Below are 20,332 nucleotides of genomic sequence, written 5' to 3'. Positions count from 1 at the left end.
ATAGTTAAGTATGTCTAGAAAATTTTGCCTTGAAATTTTGTGCCCTGAGATTACCAAAGTTTGAGTCTTGCACATAAATGCACATTCAAAAATTTACCAGCATACCAAGTTAAATATTAGATACCAGTTAGTACCAGTTTCCTATTGTTAGACTCTCCAATTATATTCTATGAGGGCAGTATTGTTTAAGGTTCTCCAGTTGTTCCATATGAGGGCACTATACTAACTCCAAATTGCCAGTTGTGCAGGAGGGCAGTATACTCTGAAGTTCATAGACCGATTTTCGCCAAACTTGCTGCATGGTTAATAGGGGTCGGCAAGGGATATTTTCGTAAGCTGTAATCAAGTGTTTTTAATTTAATGAATATTTTTGTCTTTTTTTGTAAAAAGTTGTATTTTCGACTTCTTGTTAAAAACCGCAAGTGTGATTGCTTTTATGTTGTACATATAGGTACCTCAGGTAGACCTCTTACATTTGTTCATTTTCTAATATCTTCAGTTCTTAATTGAAATGTGCATTGCAAACAGCAGAGCTATCTCTGCTTGTTATATCCTATAAAAACGTAAAATACCCTTATTTCCTGTAACCTTTACCAACTACCCCCTCTTGCAGCAAGTCTCAGAAGTATTGGGGCAGCCAAATTTGCAAACTCGCTAGCGAATTGGCTAACTGCTTTGGTTTTGACTAAACAGTTAGCTTTCGAGTGTGAAAGTTTGTTATTTTGCCCCTTATTTGTAGGAAACTGTTTCTCAACTTGTCTATTTAGTTTCAAGCAGTGTTCAAGAACGTTAACCTCATATAATACATATCGGTGGATTAATTGCATTTATAATATTATCACGCCAGCTGACTGTGGCCATTTTCGAGCTCAAATCATTCAGGGGGATCCAGACATGTACCAGCCTGAGGATGCGTAAAAACATTCTATGTTCCCTAATGCAATATAGACTCGCCAAGAGTAGACGCGATCACAAACCGGCGCCAGCGAGATTTGAAAGCCAACCGTTTAGTCAAAACCCAAGCAGTTAGCCAATTCGCTAGCGAGTTTGCAAATTGGCTGCCCCAACACTTCTGAGACTTGCTGTAATACATATACTGTAAAGGGGGTAATTATTCACTGGGTTTTAATTTAGCTTATTTCGCTGACTGGAAAAATGCGCTAAATTAAAACACAGTGAATATGTAAAATTTAGCATAGAACACATTATCTAAATGATAAAACCGTGAATTTAAAACCCACTGAATATGCCTGAAATGGTAAATCAGTGAAATTTAAACCCAGTGAATATTAGTCATTTTACAGTAGTCCCTAATTTTTCTTGTTTCTAAACAGCCAAAATGGCTGATTGGTGGCCATCTTTGACAAAATATAGCCCAACAACCTACATTTTACATATGTAGAGCATTATCAGTTGTGCTGACCAATTTTGCTCAAACTTAGAATACAGGTGGCATACTGAGGCACATCTATTATTTTTCAGATATTTCTTTGAAATTGGCCAACTGGCAGCCATTTTGTTCATAACTAGAGAGTAGAATTACTAAGTTTATTCGGTTTTGTTACAGAGACAGTATATTATTTCACAAAGATGCAATATGGCTAATCATCAGCCATTTAGTTTGACGAAAATCTGCAATTTTAATCCTTTTTCACACATTTTGGTTTATTCACACAGTCCAACTGATGTGAAAACTAAGGGTTAAGTAATTGCCTTTTCGTTGAAAATAATGAGGCATAATGCACACTCGAGATCAGAAAGGCCCATGGCTATGTATTTGACTTTTCGCCCAGGGGTCCTTGTAAGTTGCCTTCTTGTACCTCCCCTGATTACCCCAATCCCAAGTGTTTTCCAATCATTTTTTGTCAACCAGCATGCAAATTTCTGATAATAAATGAAACTCACTAATCAGTTGCTTGCAAGTTAGTTTTATTAACAGGGACACGTACATGCATATTTAATAACAATGGCAAACACCATTTTATATTTGAGTGTCAATGACACATGTACGCAAACCACAGTACGATAGCCTCTATAACTACTGAAAATACATTTCAGATGACATAATTCAAAGATTCGGCTAGACCCATACTCTACAGGCTAGGCTATATTTATATTGTTACGCTTATGTGTTAACAATTTTGAGCATCAACAAAGTAGAAATTGATAAATGGTGCGAGAAGCAGAGTGTAGTTCAACCAAAGTGATGTTTACAAGAAGTTCATAATGTATTTATTCATATCATGTATATTGGATATGTATTTATTTGCATAAATAAAAATGCTTATCCTCAGACAGTAGAATAGAAAATAAATATCAGATGATAATGAAAACATTCTTTTAATGAATTTATTTATAGTACTGCTCCACAGATTAGTATTTATAGGGGGTACTTGTCATAATTGAAGTCATAGACAAACTACCGTAACTCTACCAAATTCAAATCCTGATATGCATATAAGAAAAGATTTATCGCCATAAAGAATAAACGTCTAAGTGTTGAACGACCAAGAGCAGGGAAAGTTAAAAGTTGTGCTAACACATGTAGCTCAAAATGAACAATTTAATGTATAGTACTATTTTGTAAATATACATTTCATCTGAATATGCCTCTACCTTCCAACTTCATTTGACTAGACTCCCTAACTTGTTTTCTCATTTGAATAAACCCCCTAAGGTACAACCTATGAGGTATATTCTCCCAATAGTGAATGAAACAAAAAGGTCATTGTTCAGTGATTGTGAAATCCACAGACTGTTTGAGATAAGCTTCATATCCAGCTTCCTTGAAGAGTTTAGCTGCATTGGATGGATCATCCGCCTGTCGGAGAAATAAACCACTATTAGCAATAGTTTACAGACCTGCTGGTCATCTAAAATGTCAGTTTTGAGGAGCTCACAACAATAATCTAGTTCGCAGACCAACTGCAAGGAATATGTGTTGGCAAGATGGTGTGTTACTTGGCTTCAAGTCATTGCAAATCATCGGTCTCCCATAAAATCAGAATATAACAATTCCAACTACTGAAATGTTCAAAATCACTAAATGGGGTAATGCCAGATTGCACAGACAGCCGACTATGGGGAATCTCCTGGATAGCGCATGTTTGTGGCAATAGTGTAATGTCTAACTGCCGACACCACATATCAGCTCACTCATGATGTAAATTCAGATCATATTTGATATATTAAAACATTGTTTAAAAGAATAACGTTTCAGATTATGCATATACTAAGACAATGAAACTACTTTGTTATCTATGGACTTTTTGTACATTATTTCTGTTATGAGAAAGCAGTTAATTCATTGGTATCTAGGTCAGACTTTTTTTATTCCTTGTTTCGCGAGTTTTTATAAGGGAATTTTTTTGAGGAGGGCAAAGAGAAAAAAAAAAAAAAAAAAAATCTTTTTTTCCATTAGATTTGCGTGATTCTCAAGGAATTGTAAGTGAGATCATTGATAGGAGAGAAGAAATGAAATAAAATTTTATTCCATGTATAACCTTCTTTCTCATCTGCGCGAACTTCAGTACTTCGATCATGATACTCCCACGAAAATGCAACTTGGATTTGTTATGCGGCGGGCGAAAAAAAACATGAAGATTAAAATAATATTTTTTTAGCATTTTTTGCGCTTACAAGTTGGCGGGCCTGAGAAATTACGCTGAAATAAAATTATATTTTTATTTCGGTGTCGGTATCGGTGTCGAGAGGGATCGGTAACTAACAGCAGTCATTTGTTTTCTTCTGAACATATTACAAGCTCAGCTACATAAAATAATTTTGCTTAAGTACAATAACTTGAAACAAGAACATTAATATAGTTAAGTAATTCAAACCAGCATGTTGTCAGTAAAGATGCACGATACATTTTGTTGACTTACCTTATATATGCCCCTTCCTACAATGATGATGTCACTGCCTCTGTCACCTATCACAATATTGGGTGTCAAATATTGCTGACCTAGGGAGTCCCCTCCAGCTGATAACTGGACACCTACAATGAATAACTTTGTTTAAGTATGATGTCATCAAGCATTATGCAATGTGATATAAATTATTCATGAAGTTGTTTCAAATTGGTCAAACAAATAATGAAATACTACTGTAGATGCCAAATTAAACAGGAATTCCAATGACCATTGTCAATGATGATTGTTTTGACTTAAGCATGTTCAAACCTATGCTCCACTCAGATTCAAACAGTAAATGGATGAAACCAATTTCAATTTGGATTTATGATTTTGGATTCAAATTGAAGTAAGATCGAATCTTTTGAATGTTCTACTGTATTGTAGACATTCATCATTACCTTTTAAAATTCACTAACTTTTCAAAAAATATAGAAAATGTGTTTTATATTCTCTCACTCAAAATGAATATTGACAAAATATAGTTTATATCTTTTTGTATGCGCCTTTGTAAAATACTTCTGGGGAACAACATACAAGAATGTGTATTCAACTTGTCAAAAACTGATGCAAACTGGCTCAAAGACGACAAGTTCTAAAATCGAACCCCCCCCTTTCCATCGTGAGCTCGTTCAGTAAGGTGGTGACCATGGAACATGCCTGGAAACTCAAAACTTGCCTAATGAACATAGGAAATTAGTATTTGATCACAAACATACAAAGAATGTCATTGCAAACTTAAGGAGTGCACCGACTGGATGAAATGGAGTACTTGATGAATGAAATCTATCATCTAAGCCTCATTTACACTTGCTCCGTGACCTCTCGAAGTTAGACAGTAAAAATTCGTCATTTATGCAACTTTAGACTATTCAACAAATTAAAAATATTTACCTTGACTTTTCCAGGAGGAAATATCAAGTTGCTCATTGCAAAATTTGCTAAGCGAAAAATAATCTGAATTGAACATTTTTTTTTACCTGGGGTCATGTGAAGAAATCTGGGGTCGTCAGTAAGTCGTGAAGTACAGATGAAACCAATGACAAAATCTGCTTGTTCCTCTGCCATTTTGACCGTTGCTATGAGTAAAAGACATCAAAAGAGAATAAAAAATGATCTATGAATGTTTCGTCACGGGTTGAAATTATTTGACACTACAATGTCATATCTATGCTACATTGAAAATATATGGCGGTTTGATAAATGCCAATCATCATTCTTACATTAAACCCGGAAATGAATACCATCCAGTCATTGGTAGTTAAGTACAGAACACTCACGCACTAGCGTTGAATTGTTTGTTATTGTGCTGTTGATATATTACTATCTTTAATCAGTTTTACCTTTCGTATATTCTCCAGTTGCTAGGTTACCAGTAGAACTCATCTCTGCAATAAGAAGACATCCTCGGTTTTTTGGCAGCCCAACGTCCTTCAATCCCTGCACTACTCCATCTCCAGGTACTGAGTGTGCATTTGTTATATGTGCCCACTGGTTTATTTTATACACACCACTACTATATTGATGTTTTACTGTGTTCCCAATATCAGCAAATTTCCTACAAAGACACCACAATAAACATGAGTATTCTTTTAATTTGGCTCCACTTCCATATGCTTTAGAGAATTGTTAGTTCAATGGTGATTCTACTGCCATGAAGAATTGTCTAGCATGATTGCTATGTAGCTAGCTAAACAGATAGCTACGTTTCTATATTATAATAGATCATTTATAAACACGCCGTCATAATACTGCAGCACCTTGCTGAATCTCTAGTTGTTTTGAGTCACCAAGTAAATTCAAATGCATATTTACGAATCCACACGACTGATTTCGGGAATTCATAATGTGGACTATTCAGAAAAAATGAAATCAGATCAATTCCTTATTTCACTAGCATAGCACACTGGTAGTTAAATGTACACAATGTATGCAAGACTTTTCAGTTTGATATGTATAGCTAGAATTCCAGGCAGAAGATGATTTTTCAGTACTTCCAGAATATATAGAACATAGAAAGAGGAATAAGTCCACTGAGCATGAGTTTTATCGAAGTATGAATCAGACTTGCAGAAGACAAAATTTGCATTTATACATCATACATGTATGCACCTCAGTGATCTAAATTTGTCATACTAGTAGTGTTGAATCCATTTCACATGTGGTGTACATATCTTACATTGGGAATGGGTCCTCTCATAGGTGGATAAACACACCTGACAAGTCTTTGTAAGACTTCATCACATGTGTGAGTCATGGGAAAGTTTCGAAATAGTCCATTTATCTCAGGCACAATGAGGGTCTTGAAGGGAGTGAGGGACCAGATGGGTTCTAATATTTATCTTTTCAAGCATTTAGAATGAATGTATCCCGGTTATCAGATTCATTTCAATCATGCATTATCATGTGTCGTAATCATTCAATACATTCACCGTTCAGCAAGAGACAATAGTGTTCTGCGAGAACTGATTTGTTGCAATAATGTGATATATTTACGATTTATATTATGTTTATGACCTACACGACAATTAAAACATGTTTATGTACGAGTTATGTGATACTGGTCAATAGACATTACAAATTTTCACGATTTAACAAAAACTAGAAAGTCTGTAATAAAAAATACTTACCTATCTTCGAAAATTAAAAAATTATGCTTATCAGCAAGTTTTTGTAAAGCTGTTACGAAATCATCGTTAAAATCTTCTATGATATCTACATGGGTTTTAACTATACACACATGTGGACCAACTTTATCAACAAGCTGAAAAAACAAAAATAATTACTTTAAATAATATTTCAATTCTCTTCAAACCCTTACAATAGTTTTTCAAAATCAAACTTAATTGTTTAACTCTTACACCACTTATTTCATTGTCCCAACCCTAACTCTCACATCATTTGACTCATTACCCCAACCCTAACTGTCACACCACTTGTTTCATTGTCCTAACCCTTACTGTCACACCACTTGTTTCATTGTCTCAACCCTAACTGTCACACCACTTGTTTCATTGTCCTAACCCATACTGTCATACCACTTGTTTCATTGTCTCAACCCTAACTCTCACATCATTTGATTCATTGTCCCAACCCTAACTTTCACACCACTTGTTTTATTGTCTCAACCCTAACTGTCACACCACTTGTTTCATTGTCCCAACCCTAACTCTCACACCATTTGTTGCATTGACCCAACCCTGTCACACCACTTGTTTCATTGTCCCAACCCTAGCTGTCACACCACTTGTTTGTTTGTCCCAACCCTAACTGTCACACCACTTGTTTCATTGTCCCAACCCTAACTGTCACACCACTTGTTTCATTGTCCCAATCCTAACTGTCACACCACTTGTTTCATTGTCCCAACCCTAACTGTCATACCACTTGTTTGTTTGTCCCAACCCTAACTCTCACACCACTTTTATCATTGTCTCAACCCTAGCTGTCACATCACTTGTTTCATTGTCCCAATCCTAACTGTCACATCACTTGTTTCATTGTCCCAACCCTAACTCTCACACCACTTTTATCATTGTCTCAACCCTAACTGTCACACCACTTGTTTCATTGTCCCAACCCTAACTGTCACACCACTTGTTTCATTGTCCCAACCCTAATTCTCACACCACTTGTTTCACTGCCCCAACCCTAACTCTCACACCACTTGTTTCACTGCCCCAACCCTAATTCTCACACCACCTGTTTCATTGTCCCAACCGTAATTGTCACACCACACATATCATTGTCCCAACCCTAACACTCTCCCACACTTATTGCATTGGTTGAACATTTGAAAAAAATATGACAGATCCTTACATGCTATTATTTCAGCAACATTCTATTTTTGACTCTTGATCTATTGTGAAAGGTCAGTAACACAGAATTTCCGTGCTCTTCTCCAAATATGAAATGAAATTACCCTGTTTCCTAATTTCCACAGGTGACTTAGGAAAATTAACCGTTTAAATTCCATAATGTTCTATAACCTTTTTCTCAGAGAGGAAATGAACATTATTTCCCATTGGCTACATGTCTTGATAAAATATTACGGAGGTTTACGCTTTGTGATTGGTGACAACAGGTAATATTGAAAGGGTGAAGCAAATAATGGATAAGCAACTGGTGTGATATGAGAAGATATTGAGACAATTATAAAAGTGCTAAACGTACATATATTTCAAAAAATGGAAATGAGCGAGTATTTAAAGGAAATGGTTTAGTGTTAATTATTGTTTTTTTCCCTCATGTCCTTGAACATTTATATAGTGTGAATTATATAGCACTCGTTTCTGTCTTCACAATAGAAACTTTTCAAGCATCCATTGCGCTTTGTGATGAATGAATGAATAAATAAATGAATGAATAAATGAATGAATGAATGAATGAATGAATGAATGAATGAATAAATGAATGAATGAATGAATGAAATTGATATGTGCATAGAACTCTTAGGAGTGGAAATGTGGAATTGGGGGCATTTCGCCCATTTACCACTTCGCCCGAACGGTTTCGCCCGATTACCTGTTCGCCCGATTACCATTTCGCCCGATTGCCATTTCGCCCGATTGCCATTTCGCCCGATTGCCATTTCGCCTGATTCCTCGTATGTTTGGTATTTACGTGTAGTCAAAACAAGATAACGTAGAAGTCGAAATTTTTATAAGGTGACGAACATGAAGTTTACAACGGGGTTGTAACGTAATTTTATGCCGTTTTATGCCATCTTGTGTGGGTCATACCATTTGTGTATCGGGAGGAAACAATGAGTTGAGGGACAGTCACACCTTTTTGTTTGATGGTGGTAGTTCCTTTAGTTAAATGCACCGCGACCCTTTAAAAACACATTTTTTTTTGTATAAGAAGGTAAACCTCTGTTTTTAATGTAATTCCAATCTGATAAAACTTTATTTTTCCTTTAATATTAGCATTTTTTGGTAACTTGACACAGTAAAACACAGAGCTACAACAATTCAACAAATTGGGTTGAGGAAAAACTTTTGAAATATTTTTCTAGTATTGTGTTTGTTTTCCCCAGTTTCACTTCCAATATTGCATGAACTTTTTGTTTCCTGGAAGGGGGGAGCAATGAAAGTAAAGATATAATGCATAATTTACATTTACATTACATTTATTTATTTACCCTCGAATAAAAATATAGTAGCACACAGGGTGCTAATACAATCGAGCAATATAAAAACACACACTGTACAAGACAATTACAAGAAATCACAAATACTAAAAATATATATATTAGTACATGTATTACATATGGAATGTCTACGTAGAAATTGAAATACAAATTAAAAATTTACATCTTTGATTCTTTTTTTAAAAATAATGTAATAATAATTTTATTATTCAGTGATAAAATGTCTTGAAAAAAATAAAACTCAACCTAGAAACAAACTTCCAGACAAAATATTTGAAAATAGTTATGGCGAATAAATTAAAACTGCTTTAGCAAAATGTTAATATACTTCCAATCACATCAGGACACCTAAGTTAAATCAGGCCCTAATACTATATTAATTATATACAATGTTGTGTTTCTATTTCAATTTAAAAGTATGGTCGAATTTTAAAATAAATTAGTGTAATTCTGGTCCTAATACTTTATTAATTATATTCAATGTTGTGTTTCTATATTAATTTAAAAGTATGGTCGAAATTTAAAATAAATTAGTGTAATTCTGGCCCTAATACTATATTAATTATATACAATGTTGTGTTTCTATTTCAATTTAAAAGTATGGTCGAAATTTAAAATAAATTAGCGTAAATCGGGCCCTAATACTTGTCTGTATTGAGTATTACTGTTCGGTATAACGACAAAAATAAATAAATAAATAAATAATATAAAATTGAAGGTGCTCAACTGAACTGGTATGATATATAAAACTCTAAAGTGCTTAATTAATGAACTATAATGTTGAGATATATAAAACTTGAAAGTGCTTAATTAATGAACTATAATGTTGAGATATATAAAACTTGAAAGTGCTTAATTAATGAACTATAATGTTGAGATATATAAAACTTGAAAGTGCTTAATTAATGAACTATAATGTTGAGATATATAAAACTTGAAAGTGCTTAATTAATGAACTATAATGTTGAGATATATAAAACTTGAAAGTGCTAAATTAATGAACTATAGTGCTGAGATATATAAAACTTGAAAGTGCTTAATTAATGAACTATAATGTTGAGATATATAAAACTTGAAAGTGCTTAATTAATGAACTATAATGTTGAGATATATAAAACTTGAAAGTGATTAATTAATAAACTATAGTGCTGAGATATATAAAACTTGAAAGTGCTTGATAATCAGTAGTGTCGAACAGTCAATAATAATAGCGCTGTTGTTGAAAAAGTCTGGCAGAGATGTTCTCTTGATGGATATCAATCGAAGTGGTTGTAGTCCTCTCAAGACGTCATTATAAACACTATTTGGACGCTGTGATTGGCTAGTGCATCATTAGCATATCTTTTCCTGTGGGAGTGTCCACGATAAAATTAAGGGGCCCCTCATACGAGCGTTCACTGTGACGTCACTGGTAGGCTAAATCGAGATCAGCGATTGGCTGGACACGCAATTTTGTTTACCAATGGACGAAATACGCGGGTGAGAACATTAACACTCAATGATATTGTGCTAATACTTAACACCTATTTCCTCTATTTAACAAGCTATGAGAGGGACACAGAAATCGGCCATCTCTTTGATAATAGCGCGTCCGCCACAAAGCCAATTCCTAAAATTAAAGCCATTTATAACGTTAAAAATTCAAGCAAAAAATGTAAAAGTACTAACTGAATCTCTAATGAACATCTCTTAAATATTTCCATATTGGCGCTCCATGATTTACAACAACACTTTGATTTTTTGACCCGGCTTGCACCAACAAAATGGTAGAATTACCTAATACCATTTAGGTGTGGGGGAGGTGGCTGTGGGAATGGGTGGTTGAGTTTTCAAAGAAGGGGAGGAGCTAGCTTGCGTTAATCACTGCTGTTCACACTTACTCAAGTACTAATCATTTACTTTTATCTCTCTTTCAGGGCAAAGGCTTGCTAAAAAAATATGTTTATTGAGACAAATAATGTGTGTGATTATGTGTCATATTTTTACGGTATATCCCTTCTTGGAGGATGTTTTGACCCTGAAATAGGCCGTTTTGTTTGTTTTTTTTTTGTTTAAATGCCGTGCCGAAATGGTTTTAATTTAGAATGCCGTACCGAAATGGTTTTAGTTTAGAATGCCGTATCGAAATGATTTTAATTTAGAACGCCGTATCGAAATGGTTTTAATTTAGAATGCCGTATCGAAATGGTTTAAATTTAGAACGCCGTATCAAAATGGTTTTAATTTAGAACGCCGTATCGAAATGGTTTTAATTTAGAACGCTGTATCGAATTTGGTTTTAATTTAGAACGCCGTATCGAAATGGTTTTAGTTTAGAATGCCGTATCGAAATGGTTTTAATTTAGAACGCCGTATCGAAATGGTTTTAATTTAGAACGCCGCATCGAAATGGTTTTAATTTAGGGGGGACTGTTCCGAAATATGGCGTAAAATGTTCGTGACTGCCTCGTTGTCAGCTCTTCCATACCGCTCCCTCCACATGAACTCAATGAATGTAACAATCTAGGAATCGTACATTTACCCAAAGATACTAGAAAAGTGTTTTTGATTCATCTTACATCTTGGTTTTTATACATGCATATGCATTGAGTTTATTTATATGTCCATTTCTTACGTTGTGTGTTACGTATTGATGGCATCCGGTAGAGGTCAGTGACCGCGTCCTGTGACCCGCAAGTGATCCTTTGTCGTTGGTAATTAACATAAAATGGCGTGCTTTTTGTAAGTCTGCAAAAAAATCTTAACTAAGAGTGGTTCAAAGCAGCCTATATCCTATCTCTGATCTTTATTTTTAAACCTAAAAGCAGCCTATCTCTGATCTTTATTTTTAAACCTAAAAGCAGCCTATCTCTGATCTTTATTTTTAAACCTAAAAGCAGCCTGTAAAATAAAACAAAGACAGCATGTTACTAATTGGCCTGTCAATCAACCACATCATGCTAACTATCCCGCAGCCACCTCCCCACACCTAAATGGTATAGTCCGACACGCAAGTTATTGGCAATTCAATTGACCACATCCCAGATTTCAGACCGTAAAGCAATACATGTCAGTTCCGCTCAGGGTCCGCATTTTTGTGGTTGGTTTGGATGTGTTTCCATGCGGTATTGCGTAAATAAATTAAGAACAGAAGTCGGAATGTAACAATGTAGCAAGATGTTTTATTTTGTCACCTTGTTAAATGTCCAACTTCTTTTACTTTTATATGCTAAATATATAAACAATGACCTATCGGTTGGCGGCAGATCATTGTTTAAAGAAAAAAATTCACAGCTAAAAGAAGGTGTAAAGAACTAGAATAGAAGTGAGTACGTGACTGATGATGCCGCGCCTGTACGTAAGTGATAATAAAAAAAATCGTCCCATGTTACGTTAAGTCGCATTATAATCAGTCCCACTGATAATAAAAAAAAATCGTCCCATGTTACGTTAAGTAGCATTTATATCAGTCCCACTGATAATAAAAAAATCGTCCCATGTTACGTTAAGTCGCATTGTAATAAAAAAAAATCGTCGCGTGTTACGTTAAGTCACATTGTAATAAAAAAATCATCGCATGTTACGTTAAGTCGCATTGTAATAAAAAAAAATCGTCCCATGTTACGTTAAGTCGCATTATATCAGTCCCACTGATAATAAAAAATCGTCCCATGTTACGTTAAGTCGCATTGTAATAACAAAATCGTCGCATGTTACGTTAAGTCGCATTGTAATAAAAAAAAATCGTCCCATGTTACGTTAAGTCGCATTATATCAGTCCCACTGATAATAAAAAAATCGTCCCATGTTACGTTAAGTCGCATTGTAATAACAAAATCGTCGCATGTTACGTTAAGTCGCATTGTAATAAAAAAAATCGTCCCATGTTACGTTAAGTCGCATTGTAATAAAAAAAATCGTCCCATGTTACGTTAAGTCGCATTGTAATAAAAAAATCGTCGCATGTTACGTTAAGTCGCATTGTAATAAAAAAATCGTCGCATGTTACGTTAAGTCGCATTATATCAGTCCCACTGATAATTAAAAAATCGTCCCATGTTATGTTAAGTCGCATTATATCAGTCCCACTGATAATAAAAAAATCGCCCCATGTTACGTTAGGGGTCCGGAAAGAAAACCCCTTAGGAAAAAAAACCTAGGGAAAAAACCCCATAGTGAAAAACAATTGTTTTTTATCACCAATGCTTGCACATTGTCAGTATTTTGCTTGCACATTGTCAGTATTTGCATGTAAAATAAATGGCAACACATATTTTCTGCTATTATTTTTAGAGTATGTTAATGGTCTCATGGGGGATATGGTAACCTTCGTTCTTAGGTGTGATCAACAGGTGTTAATTTGTGTCAATCCTATAGTTAATGGAGTGGCATCCTTCGATCTTGTCTATTGTACACATTTAATGTGTTTCACATTTGGTAAATATTTAATAAATAATGATAAATAACAAAAATACTGTGTAATAATGCTTGATGTTTACTTTTGCCTTTTCCTGTCCATCAATCCACCAATCTATATCAAAGATTTAAAACTAAATGAACAAGACTTATCTTATGTAAAGATCAAAGGCATCCCTCAACAATATATAGAATTAAACACTTAACAAAACACCAATGAATAGGCATTCAAGATCAAAGGTTGCCTATAAACGTAAGTGATTGACACAAATTAACACTAGATGTTCACAACTAAGATCAAAGAATAACACAATGAGACAATAATACACTAGTAACATGTGTGACCATTTATGTCAATCCAGTGAATATAGTTATGAGAAACAAGTTAGTAAGTCTTCCGTACCACGTGCATTTTTTCTATTTGTTTCAACAGATTTTACGTCTTTTAAGGTGTGGTTGAGTTATTCTTCACCTAAAGCCAACCTCGTCGTTTATCAACTTGACTAATATAACTCGCGAATCACCGTCGACGTTTTAACAAAATACTGTTACAATAGTTTCATTGTTGTGTACGGTAGAATTAATTTTAATTTGCGCATTTTATACCAGTGTAATAATTGCATCGGTTAAATACGACTAAACGACTAAATAAAAGTAAATGTGGAAATACTGTGCTAAGTTGCCGATGCATACCTGTCCCATTGCCTGTCGGCCACCCCTCTATTGTGAATGGGGATGACTACCCGCAATGGCGGACATCAGTTGCAGTGTTTGCATCGGCAAGAAAACCCTGACTAAAATGCGATCATATGGTAGATTTTATGCATTTTACCAGATGTACATTTCGAATTGAAACCCCCAGTAGGCCTAGTGTGTAACATAGGTAAATCGGGCGAAAAGGAAAACGGGCGAACCGGTAATTGGGCGAACCGGTAATTGGGCGAACCGGTAATTGGGCGAACTGGTAATCGGGCGAAGGAGTTCGGGCGAAGTGGATTTCGGGCGAAGTGACTGTACCCCGGAAATGTGGGATCTTCATCACATTATCACACTACACATGGATAAATATCTGTTCTGTCACTTTGTACGCATAAACTAACCAAATACAAAGTTATACAAAATAAAATGTTCAATATCAACAATACCTCCAACACTTGTTGACATTTAGTCACATCCACTGAAAATGCTAGGTTCGTTTGTTTGCTGTCCATTATCTTCAGTAATTGCTTTGAAAGTGGATGGGCTACTATTTCGGCACGTTCATGATAGCGAAGAGACTGAGAAAATAAAACCAGATATTGTTACTTCATATCTGTATGTACAAAATTGTTTATTTAGTAGTAATATTTGTACTGTGTTTGCTCTATTAGAAGCAGATCTCCAATAGAGGTGCATATGAACTAAAAATAGCATTTATTGTTGGAAATCGGAAACATTAAAATATTAATTATTTTGACCATAGAAATACCGCTGTAATTTATGTACATGTAATAATATGGTACTTAAAAATTGTTCAAAAGAAAAACAAAACATTAATTAGTAAACATAGTAGACTTAAATAGAATTCTTATAGGATATTTTTCAATATTCATACAGAACAAATTCCAATAGAAATCTTATAAGAATCCTATTGGAATTTAACTAAAGTGAACTAAAAATATTGCTGGGATTGCTCTTAAAATCATTTTTGTGTGTGTGCGTCTGTGTGTGCGTCTGTGTGTGTGTGATTTCCAGTGTCTTCATGTATTAATTCTTCTGTGATTTTTTTGGCTTGGCCGATTTTGCTCAAACTTGGCAGCTGAAATCTGAAAAAAATTCTGGTCCACCATTGCAGTAACAGCCAAAAAAACTGATTTTTGAATAGCTTTGTGCCAAATGTATCTCCTCCTACAAATTTAGGATTAACACCTAGGACATAGCTCAAGTGCGGGCAAAAAGTTACTACATGTGTATTTGATTTTTTTTTTTCATTACCAAGAAATTTGACCCCAAAGTTGAAGTAACTATTCACCTGGAACAGCTTTTTACGGTTCTGTGATTTTTTTGGCTGGGTCGATTTGGTTCAAACTTGGCAGGCAAGTCACACCTTCATTCTAGTTAGGTGGTAAAATCTTAAAAAATTCCTGGCCCACCATTGCCATGGAAACAGCCCCAAAAAATGTTTTTTTTTGAATACCTTTGCGCCAAATGTATGTCGCCCTACAATTCCAGGACAAAAAAGCTTGGACATAGCTCATTCTACTCAGCTTGAGTGTGGGCACAAAGTCACTATTTGGTTTTTTGATTACCAAGAAATATGACCTCAAATTTTGGGTATTTTTTCACCAGTAATCGCTTATGTGATATTTTTGGCTTGGCAGATTTGGCTGGCAGTTCATACGTCACTAATTGGAAAACAATTCCTGGCCCACCACTGTCATGACAACACTTTCGCCCCAAATGTATTTCCTCCTATCAGTCTTGGAATAGCAGTGTTCAAATGATCATGCATTTTATTTTGGCCACGTTGCGCACCAACAAAAGATCACCAGTGCTGACATTGTTATACTGTAACAACGTAATGCCAAAGAAACTTTGAATGAACTGTAAATGCTGCGTTTATTCAAAGAATCTAGAAAATACAATCGCAAAATGGTCGAAAATAATAATTACAAGCCATGTATGGCACAGTCCCCGTTAGTTATCACATTTAAGATATATAGTTTTGTTTATAGTAATATAGCTGGAATATAACCATGTCAGGAATATGATTTTTTAACATTAAAATGATTGACATTTGTATCTGATCGTCAAACAAGTACTTGTCCATATTGAGAGATATTGCTCTGGAACAGCATTCAAAATCAGCCATTTTGAATACATATACCGTACTCGACCGCGTTAGCGCCCATGCCCGGGCACCCCCCACTTTTGCGCAATTTTTATATTTGGTGTCACATTCGGCAAAGCGCCCACCCCTTCAAAATGCAACTAATTTAAAACTTGGTCTTGCATAACGAATCTTGGTAATCGTTTTTATATGATACAGCGTGGATATCGATCGCTGTGAACAGATTGTGAATGCGTAGAACACGGTAACCGTGCGTAAACTACGCTTCGACAATGACCTGTTAATACAAGTAAAATGCGGTAAATATTTCATGCCATATTCAGTTTACCTCTCAAAAATGGCTAGTTACTAGTTTTTTGGAAAAACCATGTTGTTTATTCGCTGAAATCAATTCCAACAGACCGTACTTCGACATCGATAATTCACTTCCGCATTGCGTTACCGGAAAGTTTGCGTCAATACAACACGGCATTCTGATTGGCAAATAATCGACTTGAACCATTATGTCAAAGGACGCTGCTTCAGGTCAAATGCAAATGCATCATGGCGGAAAGTGATTTTCATCGAGAGTTTGCGTACGATCCAACACCTTCATCAGTGGAGATAGTATGACAATTTTGACTTCGACTGTGTTCCAACAGACCCAAATGTTTTTAATTTCGTAAATTCTGGTGGTACGTAATTAATATTGTATAATAAAATTTGCATATTTTTTGTGATAATTTCTGTTTCTTCATTGTGAAAATCAATGACGACTTTATAACTAATTTCGTAATTTGATTTTCCCTCAAAGACGTAATCTGTCACTTGATGAATCAAATTTTTCATTTGCACTCTTTTTCGAGGGGGGTGCTCGGGTAAGCGCCCACCCCTAAAAAAAATCATGATTTTCTGAGTTGAGGCCCCTGGGCGCTAACGCGGTCGAGTACGGTATATATAACATGATGTATAACGAATATATCAAATTTAAATATAATAAGTCAAAGCATTTAAAGAGATATGGCTCTAGAAGCCCAATCATTAAAACAAAATGGCCTCCAGTCAGCCATTTTGAATCCAATCTGAAAAATAAAATGATGAGCATCAGGAACCCGTAATGTCTAATATATGTACCAAGTTTGAACGAAATCCATCCATAAGTGCCAGAAATGCTTGATATTTGATGATTGTTTAGCACAAAAAAGGCCACCATTTGGCCATTTTGAATAGGATCGTCAAACCAGTATATCTGTCTATCTATGACATGATGTATAATGAATATTTAAAATTTGAACATAATCAGTGAAAGCAAGTCAGAGGTATGGAACCATATTCACTAATTAGCTAATACAAAATGGCCGCCAGTCAGCCATTTTGAATCTTATCTGAAAAACAAAATTATTTGCATCAAGGTCCCATAATGTCTAATGTATATACCAAGTTTGAACAAAATCCATCTGTAAACAGCCGAGAAATGGTTGATTTTTAGGATTTTTTAGCACAAAAATGGCCGCCATTCGGCCATCTTGAATCAGATCGTGAAACAAATTGATGTGCATATGTATAATATCATGTATGATGTATGTGTGAAGTTTGATTGTGACGCACGCACAGACGCACGCACACACGCACGGAGGTCAAAACACAAGTCCCCGTTTTCGGACTGCGTCCGAACAGGGACTAATAACAGCAGAATACATGCTTGTAATAAAATGACCTATGAAGACTGAATGTTTTTTGTGAACTTTGTATACGGGGCCCGGTTTTAGTTATAAACCGACGTTAGCTTCCTACCATGGTAACAGCCGAATGAATGCGTTGTGTGACCAATGAATGGGACAAATTAAAAATTCCATGATGTCATTCCTAAAATTCCTTTAGGAAAGTGGCCAAAATGCTGAAGGATTCTGTAACAATATTTTCATAGAAATACTTTAGAAACCTATAGGACTAATTCTTATAGGAATCATATAGAACATTTTTGTATAAAAAAAAAAGAACATTGTTTGTGACTGTCATATAAAATTTTATATTACTGACAAATCCAAGACGATGATAATCACTTCAGATTTTACCAAAAATGAAAATATGCATTATCCAGTTTTAGGTACAGGTACATTAAATTACCTCTGTTACAAGTACGAGTTAAAATCCAAATTGTTAATGTTCTACTTTCCAGAGACTAATAAATCTAGTGTTGTGCTCCCGTGGTCATAAAATATACTCCATAAATAAGGTAACACTCCATTAGTGTGATTGACCAGTGTTGCCCCTCACAGGCCAAACTAAATCCATTCATGAGTACAATATTCTCACCTTTTTGCTTTTCTTGGATACTTGTTCTGTTAATTTTACCCCGCTTGTATCAGGTTTAAAAATGTTCTTTGCTAGAAAATCATCCACTTGCTTGACAGTTGGAGAGTCTAATTTACCATGTTTTTCAAGAATTTTACAAATACCCGACATGCCACACACGCTGCAATAAATGTAATATATTTCATATTTTGCCAGTATCAAGTCACTATCAATGCCACAGGAGAAATGTTTTTCACACCTCAGATAACGTATTATTGTCTTTTATCTGATCACAAATTGAATTGTTATGGACAAGTATTGCTACATGCATAATATATGCGTTCAAATTGAATATGCAAATTACTGGTCACGTGACCATGTAAATAGTTCCTGAATAAATTTTTAGTTTATGGTAAGTATGGCCGCTAGTCGGCTATCTTTGATCTGATCATAAAACAAATTGTCATGGACATGTATCCTAATATGTATAACGTATGTACCAAATTTTAACAAAAACTGACAAAGCATGTCCAAGATATTTTCATTTTCAAAAAACAAAATGGCTGCTAGGAACGAAACACTAAACCACAGCATGTGCATAAGTCCCACATCAAATACTCAGCACAAGAAAAAAATGAACAGTTTAGGTCCAGAGGGTTCTGAAATACGACTCTGGATGGACAGACGAAGAGAGACCAATTTATAAGTCTTTGTTTCAAACTTTGTTCGAACAGGAACTAAAAAAACATCTTGTTCTTGATACTGGTGACATGTTTAATGTACAAGTAACACTTTATCATCTGGTCAATGCTACAGCAAGTAATCCATAGACAATGTTTGAAAACAACAATACAGTCCAGGAAATCAGCCACAAATTAATAATTATTGAAAATACTCATACATATATTAGAGAAACATTACTCAACAGGTTTGACATTATTTTTGACCTTGGAATTGATTGTCTTCCAAATTACAGTAGGACATATGGGTAGACACAAATTTCAATGAACTACCGTACTTGACCGCATTAACAACCATGGCCGGTCAAGCGCCCAACCCCCCACTTTTGTGCAATTTTTTTTATTTGGGTCACATACGGCAAAGCGCCCACCCCTTCAAAATGCCACTAATTTAAAACTTACAGGTATACAGGTAACTTCGACTGTGTTTAATCTTGTAATTTTGGGTGGTACGTAATTAATATTGTAATAAATATATTTGGGACCATTTCTGTTTCTTCATTGTAAAAGACAATGACGATGCAACTAATTTCTTAATTTTATTTTCCCTCAAAGACATAATATCGCCTTCAATCTGTCACATGGTGAATTAAAATTGTCATTTTAACTTTTTTGCTAACGCGGTCGAGTATGGTAATTTGTCATATAGGAAGTATTGAATCATGTCCATGATACAATTGTAGGTGTAATTCCTCTCATGTCTGTTAACATGAAGAAATATAAACATTACCATATAATCAGTACAAGAGGATGAATCATTTGCAACCATTTTTTTGGAAAAAGTCTCCCATGGCTGCGTGCCTGAGCGTAAGACCTCATTACCATGTATAAATTACTAATTAAACTTTATCAGTTAATATCTTTCACTTGCCTGTATAGATTGATACCTTTGTGTTCAAGTCTTTGTTTTCCTCCCTGTTCTCTGTCTAATAAAACCACTGCATCTGTTACTACAATACCCACTTTACTTAATGACTGAAATAAAGAAGTGAAATGTTTTGGCATATAATCTAATATTATAGATCTGTCA

The 20,332-nt window shown here is 35.0% G+C and overlaps 1 protein-coding gene across 1 annotated transcript in view; it reads right to left on the bottom strand.

Moving 5' to 3' along the window:
• Window positions 1-1,912: 1,912 nt before the first annotated feature.
• LOC100367421 (uridine 5'-monophosphate synthase-like) overlaps window positions 1,913-20,332 on the bottom strand; it is a 29,687-nt gene continuing 11,267 nt past the window's right edge. Inside the window, exons 3-10 of the mRNA XM_002735835.4 lie at window positions 20,174-20,277; window positions 18,584-18,743; window positions 14,604-14,735; window positions 6,542-6,675; window positions 5,255-5,469; window positions 4,892-4,990; window positions 3,885-3,997; window positions 1,913-2,821 (exon numbers count right to left, since the gene is read on the bottom strand). Of these exons, the coding sequence (XP_002735881.2) occupies window positions 2,726-2,821; window positions 3,885-3,997; window positions 4,892-4,990; window positions 5,255-5,469; window positions 6,542-6,675; window positions 14,604-14,735; window positions 18,584-18,743; window positions 20,174-20,277 (1,053 nt within the window). The 3' untranslated portion in view covers window positions 1,913-2,725. The remainder of the gene's footprint in view (window positions 2,822-3,884; window positions 3,998-4,891; window positions 4,991-5,254; window positions 5,470-6,541; window positions 6,676-14,603; window positions 14,736-18,583; window positions 18,744-20,173; window positions 20,278-20,332) is intronic.

The sequence above is a fragment of the Saccoglossus kowalevskii genome, chromosome 1 (assembly GCF_978046115.1).
Source record: "Saccoglossus kowalevskii chromosome 1, keSacKowa6.1, whole genome shotgun sequence".
Taxonomy (NCBI): Eukaryota; Metazoa; Hemichordata; class Enteropneusta; family Harrimaniidae; genus Saccoglossus; species Saccoglossus kowalevskii.
The sequence above is the reverse complement of the archived record's forward strand: the minus strand, read 5'-3'. Positions and strand labels throughout refer to the sequence as shown.